The following is a 10,811-nucleotide window of genomic DNA, read 5'->3' as shown; positions in this document are numbered from 1 at the left end:
GGAGCGGCGCAGAGAGCACCTCAAACTTATCCCTTGCGCACGCAGTAGGAACTGTTGAACCGTTTTACATGAATGGTAATTTGAAAGATGTGTCGATGCCATGTATAGATAGGAATAGGTTTTTTCGGGTTGGGAGAAGCCTTTAATATGTGTTTATTCTTATTAGCGGTGCGCAGCGACCTGGATATCATCCTTGATAGGATGCTCTTGGAAAACGAAACTGAGGACCACGGCGCAGCAAAACCACCAGTCAAGGTAAATGTCTTTTTTTTTTGTTTTTCTCAACAGGTGCATTAAAGGTGTTTAAGAGTTCTCTTGCACCTGCCTTTCATTTTATGCCGTGTCCAAAGTCTATGGCATTATACTTAGAGCTGTGCGGGTACCAAAAGTGTGTCCAATGCTTCTATGAAGTCTGAATCTTGTGAAGACACCTGCACCATTAGTGCATAAAGAAAAAAGAAGAAAAGCTTTCCATAGAACGACACATTTATTTGCTAACTAAAAAGCCTGTTACCGTAGGGGTTAGAGGCAAACCATATCATTGACTTTTGTCAAATGCAACGTGAAAAAATTGCTGCTGTAGATCTAAGCGTAATTGATTCAAGACTGGCTATGCTGAGTATGTTGTTCTGTTAATAACCAACTAGAATGCACTGACATTTCTGGTTGCATAATATTTTACACAAAATACACTTCACTGATTGATAGGATGTTTATATAGATTTAGTTATTCTGACTTCATATAATCAATCAATGCTGTGGTTATCTGCAGGAAATCAGAACTTGTTTGTTAAATTAGGCAGTTTCTGAAATGGGTTTTCATAACATCGAGTTCTTACTGTATTTCTCTTTGCACCTTAGAAAGCTGGTAAACGGAAGGCAGCGACGATTGAGGACCGGATCCTGCAGCGAATCAGGTTGGAGCTTGCTCAAGAGGTAATAGACCACTTTTACCGGACTTTGATTAAGTTCAGTTGGAGTAGTTACTTGAGCCAACTGTGCATGGATGAGGTTACTTAGGTTTTGTTTGCCGAGAGGCTGCTGGGTCAAAAGAAGGTGTTGCTAAAATAATCAGTATGATCCTTTCACCAGCATAGTTCAAGGAAGACTTAGTAAGGTCTTTCGTGTCTTGAACGCTTATTAAAACAGTCTCTGCTACCCAGGGGACCGTTGCACTGCACGCGCAGGATCCGTCCTCCGTCGTTGCTGACCTTCCGGGCACCGAGACAGAAGCCGTCGCCGCGAAGGCAGCAACCAAGGAAGCCGAAGCCAGGGCCGCCAAGGCCGATGCGAGGGCAGCTGAGGCCGAGGCGAGGGCAGCCATAGCTGCAACCAAGGTGGCGAACGCTGAGGCCGAGGTGGCCAAGGCGAAGGTCGAGGTGGCTGAGGCCAAGGCCAAGGTCGCCGAGGCGGAAGCGAGAACTGGGGCGGCAGAAGCAAGGGTGTTGTTTGTTGTAGACACACTGTGCCCTCTACTTGAATGTATGAATCAGTATAAGTGTGGGATGTGAAGTAAAAAACTGGCCCCTTCCTCTTTAAATTGACAGTCCAGTCACCGGGAGACTCAGTGCCTCGGCCTGGCCTGTTTCAAGTGCCCAGTTTTTTTTTTTTTTTTTACAGTAATAAGGTTTTACCAATTAAGTCCAAGGAACTTAATTTTTGAGCAGTTCTAAATTTAAAGTGTGCACTATGCATTCCCACGTATAAAGTGTGCCATGAAAGGGTTTTTCTGGCTCTTTGACCTCCTCTTAAAATAAGCCCAGATACCGAAAATATGTGACATGCATTAGTTTGTCTCTTGATGAATTAGCGATTTGCAGAATAAGTAAAAGCCTTTTTAGCTTTTTACCAGAATAATCAACCATATGATTTGATGTGTTATAGGCTGCTATTAAAAACACAAGCTGGGAATAATGAGGGGCACTGGCTAGAGATTTAACTTCTGAACTATTCAAGTGGTTGGAATGAAATTTGCAGGGGAGATTTAACATCAGATGTATGTCTATTGTGCAAACTTTCAGCTCTCTAGGACAGTTTTACCTGCATAAGAAGATGTGTCACTTTTTGTTAAGAAATCTATGATATCCAAATGAAGCTATTAAGCACCATTTTAACCGCCTGAATATAAAGTGTGGGATGTGGGACTTCGGGCTAACTATTTTTTATAACTCAAATGTAAATATTTCAGGAAGAGTTATTTCCTCAAAATATAAGATGCACATCTGTCCTATTTCAATTTTTCGAAAACAGTTTTTTTTTTCTGAACGAGAACTTCAACTTAAAGAATAATGAAGTAGATAACACAATTCCCCAGTATATTTCAGTTCATCTTGATTGTGGTATCAAAATACTTTTACCTTTGAGCAAAAGATTCCTTCGTATGAAATTTGCTGCAAAAAGTGGAACTGAGAAAAATGCATTCAAACATTTAACTCCTTTACTTTGTTACTGTGTCACAATGCGTTACAAATATTTTATATCAACCTAACTATTTGGCATATGGTTATTAAATTTAGTGTAAGGGTGTATGATTAGTTTCTAAAACCAAAAACCTCAAATTTGAAAAATGATTTAAATTTTTTTTTTAATTTATGCTTATGTCCCTCTTTCACACAAAGAGCACATGCTGTGCCACTGATGCTTAGATAATTTAAAACCAGTTATTGAGATTGTTTATGTGGCCAAATGGGAAATTCTTTGAGCATGGTGCAATTTGAGCTGTTTTCACAGGCCTAGTCCAACTTCCTTTTTCAGAAATATACAGGCTGATTCAGTCCCCATTAAAAGCACTTTCTTCAACGAGAAAGCCTGAGCTTGATGAATGAATTGCCGGTTATGCTTATTGTGCTTGCTAGAGCATGAAGCTACAGCGGCTCTTTTGTTTATACGGGTTGTGACTTTTACCGCCTAGCAACATTTGTAGCGGATTTAGCCAACACGGCTTCTCCAATGCGCTATCCAGCATGGCTGCGCACTGCGGCATTATATTTACTGTTCAATGTTGTCAGACTTGGCCAGCTTTTTTACACTTTCCCTGACGATTTGCTGGCCTTAATCATTGTCAATTCAAGCTTTCCTCTGCTGGTAGACACCCTGCAGCGGTACACTGCTCTGGTATCAACACAGCACAGGGCTAGGATATTCGCTTCAATTAATGCTATTCTTTCGTTCTACAGGGATGCCAGGACTCTTAGAGGCCATGCAGTCAAGGTTGGAGGCCGCTCCTGCGGTTGTGAATGCTGGGGTACCCGAGGATGTAGGCCCTCCTGTAAGTCTAGATGGAGTAGTTACTTACCTAATGAATGCACATTTTTTTTCTGAAAAAAATCTATACGAATTTGGAGCACATTATGCAGGATAATATTTAACGCAAATATTTTGTAACAGCGAAATGGGATATAAAATAGGTTGATAACTGGATTGCTGTATTGGAAAAAAATGTGATCTTTATGATAGAAAAAAGAAAATCGGGTTCATGCACACACCACATTTTTTTGGGACTTTGTGTGCTGTGTGTATGTTTTTGTCTCTGATTGAGTGAGTGCTTGCTATTGTGGGACGTTTATGCACTGTGAAGTACAAGTTATGGAAAACCAACTAGCCCAAGCTTCGATGTTAACAAGCTTTGGGACTTGCCTCAGATCACGACTTGGCGCGGTCCTGGCGAACTCCCTTTAGAAACAATGCATTAAAGGTTTGGATTGCACGACGTGCAAAACACCAATCCCATGTCGTACATCTACTGCGACCATCCTTTCTTTTTTTTCTTTTTGCTTTGCATTGTTTTGTTGGGAAAAACAGACCAAATTTGAAAACAAAACTCTGCATGCTGCGTCGGCTTCCTCCTCCTTCCCCGAAAAACTGTTCTATCGGTCACCGCGGCTCTCTTCATTCCATCTCCTTTGCTGGCGATGTTGCTTTTCTTTGTTTTCCGTACTCCACTTTCTTTTAACAATAGCACGTTTCTTTGCTTTCCCGCGACATGTCCCGCTTTGCTCTCGCGCTCCTCTCTGAGCATTCATTCTTTCTTCGCTCAGTCGTGCTGCTCCATTTGCGTTCTGTCGTCCCATGTGATCTCGCTTGGCGGGTCGTGCCGAGCATTTAGAAAGCGAAAAAGGCATAGAGTTTCGGTTGTATACTCTGCCTACAAGTTCCACGTGCTCTGCAGAAGTTTACATGCTCCTAAATGGCGGAGGGCCTTGACCAGATGGCCTCATCATGACTTGTGTACCACGTCAATTGCCAAATACATCAGCGCCTTCTGCGACACAGTGTCGTTCAATGAAGTCGTCAAAATGGGAACTACCCGATCCCGATACTTAGGACAAAGATGAGTGTCGCGGGCTCTGAGCTGCGTGTGTTGACATGTGGAAATTTCATGTTTGATGGCATTCGGAAGTTTGCGTATGTCCAAGAGGGCGTTGCTAATTTGTTTCTGAAGAATGCAAATTACTAATCACTTTTTTTTTTTTAATTTGGTAAAGTGCCAATACAATTTTATCAGTGCCTTAACCCCACCATGCTTTTCTTTTCTTTTGATTTATTTAAAGGCTTTGTTTCCTTTTCGTCTAACGGGCTATTAGCTTAGAGGTATAGTGGAACCCCGATTATTGGACTTTCAGGGGACTGTGCAAAAGGGTCTTTTAATCCGTGAGAATCCCAATAACAATAATTACGACTTTGGGGCTCGGCCCCGCAGGACTGAAATATATGTAACTTCTATATTTATCTCTAAGCTAAATAGTCCGCTGAGCGAAAAGGGAACAAAGCCTTCAAGTGATTGAAATGAACTTTGCAGGGGAGATTTAACATAAGATGTAGGTGGATTGTGCAAACTTTTAGCTCTTTACGACAATTTTAAGTATCTGCATAAGATGTGCCACTTTTCGTTAAGAAATCTATGATATGCAAATGAAGCTATTGAGCACCGTTTTGATTGCTTGAATGTAAAGTGGGGGATGAGGTACTTCAAGCTATCCAGTCTTTCAAACTCAAATGTAAATATTTCAGGAAGAGTTATTACTTAAGAAAATTAGATGCATATATGTCTATGTAAATTTTTGAAAACATAATTTTTTCTCTATGAGGACTTCAACTTAAAACAAAATGAAGTAGATAACCTGAATCCCCAGTATATTTCAGTTCATCTTGATTGTGGTATCAGAATACTTTTACCTTCGAACAAAAGATTCCTTCGTATCAAATAGCAGCAAAAAGTGGAACTGAGAAGAAGGCATTCAAACATTGAGCTCCTTCACTTTGTTACTGCCTCACAACGTGTTGAAAATATTTTATATCAATGTAACTATTTAGGTTGATGTCCCCCTTAAGTAAAAAGTTCTATTACAGGAAAATATTTTTACTGAGAACTTCGAAACGCATGCCTCGTATGTCATATGTATTTCCTTTCTATCGCAGATGCGGTTTGGCACCATCATTTTGGCGGAGCACAGACTGCGGCGGCTGAGCTCCACCCCGTCCATATACACGCAGGAGCTCGCCGCCATGGTGTTCGGCTGCGACACCCTGGCCAACAGCTGTCTGAGGGGCTCCCTGGCAGGGGGTGGAAAGGAAGTTCTGTGCAAGGACGCTGTGAGCGACATCATCGGTGAGGGTGTTTGTACTAAGCACGTCGTTGCTTTGTCGTTGCTTTGCGATCTGCGCGCTAGGAATTGTGGGAGAGACTGTCCCTCGCCTGGCCGCTCTGCCTTGAGATCACATTGCCTTGTCGCTTGCCTCCTCTTAATCTGTTTTTCCATTCCATTACCTATTTTTATCTATTCCAGTGTATTTTTTATTGCTTCTAAGTATTTTTCTTCTGTTCTGCGCGCAATATTTCTTACATATATATAGTATTTGTGTCTTTATTTTCCTTTTTCGATTGGAGTGCCGACGGTCAACATGCCGCTTTGCGCGTCGTTCCCCAGGCGAGTACTACCGTTGCTACAAATTCCTATCGGCTATCGCGCTGTTAGCTGTTCATTTTGGTTCAATTTGACCCACGTGCAGTCGAGAGGAGCCGTTTATGAACACCCGCGCACATGTCATCGGGGTAGGCAGAGGTCTGAATCAACAATCGCGACGCGAGAGCCGAGTGCACTTTGTTTTGGCCGTCCGCGCTTGCTCCGTTGACTCGCACTGTAGCGTATGCCTTTGAGTGCCGCTTACTTGACCAACATACAGCACGCCGCTTTGTCGCCACAGATCATTTGTCCGAATGCTTGAGAAGCTGAGGCATATGCAACACTGCGGCGCCTGACAACTGCGCGCAGCGGTGCGAGCCTTTTGCAAGCGCCGGTGGCCCAACGTCGCGGCTTGTATGCACTTATGGTATCCCTTCTTAATCTATCTGCCAAGCGGTTGTCAGTTGCAAACACCCTTTTTCAAGTGCTAACAACGGTGCGCCACTGCGTGCAGTTGTCAGCCACCGCAGGGTTGGATATGCCGAACGGTGTTACGGTTTTGCAGATATTGGGACAAATGATTCGCTGCAACAAGGCAGCGTGCTGTATGTTGGTCAAGTAAGCGGCACTCGAAGGCATATGCTACAGTGCGAGTCAACGGAGTGAGCATGGGCAACCAAATCACAGCGCACTCGGCTCTCGCATCGCGATTGTTAATTCAGAGCTCTGCCTACCCCTATGACATGTGTGCAGGTGTTCATAAACGGCTCCTCTCGACTGCACGCGGGTCATATTGAACCAAAATGAACAGCTAACAGCGCGAAAGGAATCAGTAACAACTGTAGTACTCACCCAGGGAACGACGCAAGAAGCGGTGTGTTGTCCGTCGGCACTCCCGTCGAAAAAGGCAAAATAAAGACACAAATACTATGTATATGCAAGAAATATCCCACGTAGAAGATAATAGAAACACTTAGAAGCAATACAAAGTACACTGGAATGGATAAAAATAGGTAATGGAATCGAAAAACAGAAGATTAAGAGGAGACAAGCGACAAGGCAATGCAATCTCAAGGCAGAGGGGTCAGGCGAGGGACAGCCTCTCCCACAATTCCTTGCGCGTGGGTCGGGGCACTTGGGAAAGTTGCAAATCGTCTATTGTCTGTAGTTCCTTCAGAACTGCAGGAAGCGTAAAACACAGACTGACTCTTCCAAGCCATGGCAAAAGCAGAAAGTGATGAAATAAGAGACTTTGTCGTAACTAGCCCATACCTCTTGGTCAGAGTATATGTGAATGTCTTCTATATATCTCACAATCTTTAGCCTTTTTTGGCAGCAGGAACAAGTTGTCAAACATTTTGGTGCATACGAAGCGAGGTCTTCGGTGTCGCTAACCAAGTCGTCGCTCTATCAAAGGACTTGAAAGAATGAAACGAGATACGGTGACTTGGTGTTTTTGACAAGTTTTCTTGGGGAGTTTGAGGATGGTGGCAAGCCAAGCGGCTGGCGAAGAAGGAAAGAACGAGGCGAAGTAGGCTTAGAGTATTAGGTCATGATCACAGCCTACGAAGCTGCACAATCTCCTGACGGTGCAGCTGGTGCAACATAGCACTGGTGTTGTGCGCCTCAAAAGCTCACAGGTAGACGTACGCAGCCACACTCCACGACCAGGCGAGCGGGAAGCGTCTGCCAACGCTGCACAATGCAGTTTGTCGCGAGCCAGACCTATGTCACATATAAGTTTACATTTTATAGATAGGAAGAAACTTTAATGTCTATTTTCTAGATCAGGGGTTCTCAAACTGGGTTCTGGGGAACACACGGGTTCCACGAGCTGTTCTCATGGGTTCCGCGAACACTCAAATTGCAACCCCCCTCCCCCGATGCTGCAGGCTGCACGGCAGGACTATGCAAAGCGCCTTCATCTCACTTTGTACTGACATCGCGATTGATATGATGGGGATATATGGGAAGCAACTCAAGCAAAATTGCCTACAATTGTGCATCTGTTTCTTCTCGGTCGGCAAATATAGAGGGGGGGGGGGGGGGGAGGGGAGGGTTCCGCGGCAGTTTTTGAGGCTTCCTGGGGCTCCGCGAGACTAAAAAGTTTGAAAACCCCTGTTCTAGATAACTGGCATGTGTAACAATTTATGACCCTTGGCAGGCCCCTTTACTATTCAGAAGAGGCAAATGCACAATTGATTCATCACATTGCTTTAAGGGTGTGTGAATAGTGGTTTGAATGAAACAGCGAAGCGCCATGCCAAGCTTTTACTTTGTTAAAAAAAAAACAGTGGTCTGCACTTTCAATAGACTACTTCCATAGATTTCTGACTTCATGTATTGCATTCTGGGATCCTAAGGGCTAGTAGTCAAGTGCGTATGGAATTCGCTTCCCACTAAATCCCACAATGCATAATGTAGCATTACGCCTAGACCAGGTGCTTAGAGTTTTGGAATACGTCTATTGCACTGTGAAACTGAAAAGTGATGGCAACCTATTCAATTTGAACCAGTATTTTTCACACTCCTACATAGTGTTTTTTTTTTTAAGAACTGAAAAGCCTGTTTTTGTTAACTTGTTGCTTGTTTTCTTCTTTTCTAGCCCACGTGGTGGCCAAATTTCCAGACCAGACGGAGTCAAGTGTCCGCGCTTACTTACGGCGCAAATGTAATAATGCTTCGTCAGCACTAAAGAAGAATGGAGGCGGGTCCCAGGCCAGACTGTTCGAGGATGCCTGCGACTAAGGAACCTCCATTCTTCTTTAGTGCTGTAAAAACTGCCCTCGTATTCTCTTGTTTGCTTTTCTGCACCACACTCAGGACAGTCATTCATTCTGATTCACAGAGAGAGCTCGGTGAATCAGGTGGACGAAAATATGATTACATATAAAATTGAAGTCTGTGGCAGGACACTGGGCATGATGTTTTGCATTGTGCAACGTCCCACCTCGGACTTCAATTTTAGGTCTAATCATATTTTCGGCCACATCATTCGCCAAGCTCTTTCTGTAAATTGCGGTGATTGGCTATCCTGAGGGTTGTGCGGAAAAGAAGACAAATGAAAACTCTGGATATATTAAGGGCGGACACAAGCTTAAATTTAAAATATTTTAGAAAAAACACACTTTTCAAGTTTGAGGTTTTCGGTTTTAGGAACCACCCTTACATTGAATTTGATAACCATATGCAAACAGTTAAGTTGATAAAAGATATTTTCAACAAGTAAAGGAGTTCAATGTTTGAATGCATTTCCTTGGTTCCACTTTTTGCTACAAATTTCATACGTTCGGAATCCTTTGTTCGAAGGTAAAGATATTTTGATACCACAATCAAGATGAAGTGAAATATACTGGGGAATTGGGTTATCTACTTTATTATTTTTTAAGTTGAAGTCCTCATTGAGAAATAAAACTGTTTTTAAAAATTGACATAGGACATTGAAATTGACATGCATCTCATAGTTTGGGGTAATCACTCTTCCTGAAATATTTACAGTTGAGTTATAAAAACTAGATACTGCAAAGTTCCACATCCCCCACTTTCTATTCAACCAGGGATAATGATCCCTAATAGCTTTATTTGCATATCATAGATTTCTTAATGAAGAGTGACATATCTTTTTAGGCAGGTATATTAAATTGTCCTAGAGAGCTGAAAGGTTTCACATTACACATACACCTTTTGTTAAATCTCCGCAAATTTCATTCCTATCATTTGAGTACAGTTCAGAAGTTAAGTCTCTAGACAGTGTCCCTCCTTCAAAGTCCTTTGTGTATGGCAGTTTCTTTAGAAGGTGTTTTATGGTGGTGTCTATTTGAATAAATAAATTATGAAACTTTACTATGCCTGAGTCCGAGTTCAATGAGTGAGCAATTTTCAGTGCATTTGCTTAATATAGAACATATTCCTTTTGTAGTGCTAAAATGTATTTTAATGCATTTGGGAAGCAATATTTAAATATATTTTAATGCATTTGGGAAGCAATATTTAAATATATTTTATATCTACGTAAAGTGTGCTCCAATACATTTCCAGAACACATTTAAATGCAATTGGGAAATACATTTAATGCGTTTAATATATGTATTTCAAGTACATAATATATTTAAAACACATTAAAATGCATTTGGGAAATATATTTAAATAAATTTCAGGTGTGCATTTTAAATGCATTTAAATACATTTTTTTGCTATTTTTTTAATACGTCTGGAGTATATCTTAGTATATTTAAATGCATTTCCAGTGTGGTCAAAAGAATATGAAATAATACGTGTATTAAATGCATTTTGAAATGCATTTAAGTACGGTCTTTTTTTGCTAAGGGTTGCAAGGTTTCAAGGACAAGCAATTCTAACTGATGTGGTACAGTCTGCAGCAATATGAAATACCTGCTCGGAGCGCATGGCCGAGGCGGTGGCCGAAAGGGGTGCAGTACATGATTCGGACAGTTCCATGTTGCTCAGAGGGGAGGCTCGCTCAAGGCTGAACCATTGTTGGTTGTTTCGGGCACTGCACAAAATTTTCCATCCAGAATTAAATGTTGCTAACTGACAGCTTTTAGCTGTCAGTGTACATCTTTCGTGCTTTCATTCTTTCAATTTTAACTACTGAATTTTACAATGTGCTTGCACTAACCAGACTGACCTACACTCAGTGATAAATCAAAATCAAAGAGCGAGGAAAACAAAGGTGTGAAAGGAGAAAACAGATGGGGTGTTGAAAGTGAGAGGACAAAAACCTCCTCTTCTACCTTCAGTCTGCTTTCTCCTATCCAGCCTTCGTTTCCCTTGCCCTTTGTTACTGACCTGTTACTGACTATAACTATTTAGCAATTTTACAATTGCATAAGGCGCTAAAGTTATTCATGCAAGTTTTGATTCACATTGTATAATAATTTATAATGA

At 41.9% G+C, this 10,811-nt stretch overlaps 1 protein-coding gene across 1 annotated transcript; it reads left to right on the top strand.

Annotated features, from left to right (window-relative positions):
- The first annotated feature begins 243 nt into the window (after positions 1-243).
- LOC120845408 lies at positions 244-8,708 on the top strand. The gene is made up of 4 exons (XM_040217213.1): positions 244-255; positions 3,177-3,268; positions 5,419-5,608; positions 8,509-8,708. The coding sequence occupies exons 2-4, from the start codon at positions 3,179-3,181 to the stop codon at positions 8,649-8,651; spliced, it is 423 nt and encodes a 140-aa protein (XP_040073147.1). The 5' UTR covers positions 244-255; positions 3,177-3,178; the 3' UTR covers positions 8,652-8,708.
- The last annotated feature ends 2,103 nt before the right edge of the window (positions 8,709-10,811 follow it).

The sequence above is a fragment of the Ixodes scapularis genome, unplaced genomic scaffold (genome assembly GCF_016920785.2).
Source record: "Ixodes scapularis isolate PalLabHiFi unplaced genomic scaffold, ASM1692078v2 ptg001158l_1___fragment_5__unscaffolded, whole genome shotgun sequence".
NCBI classification, from domain to species: domain Eukaryota; kingdom Metazoa; phylum Arthropoda; class Arachnida; order Ixodida; family Ixodidae; genus Ixodes; species Ixodes scapularis.
The sequence above is the reverse complement of the archived record's forward strand: the minus strand, read 5'-3'. Positions and strand labels throughout refer to the sequence as shown.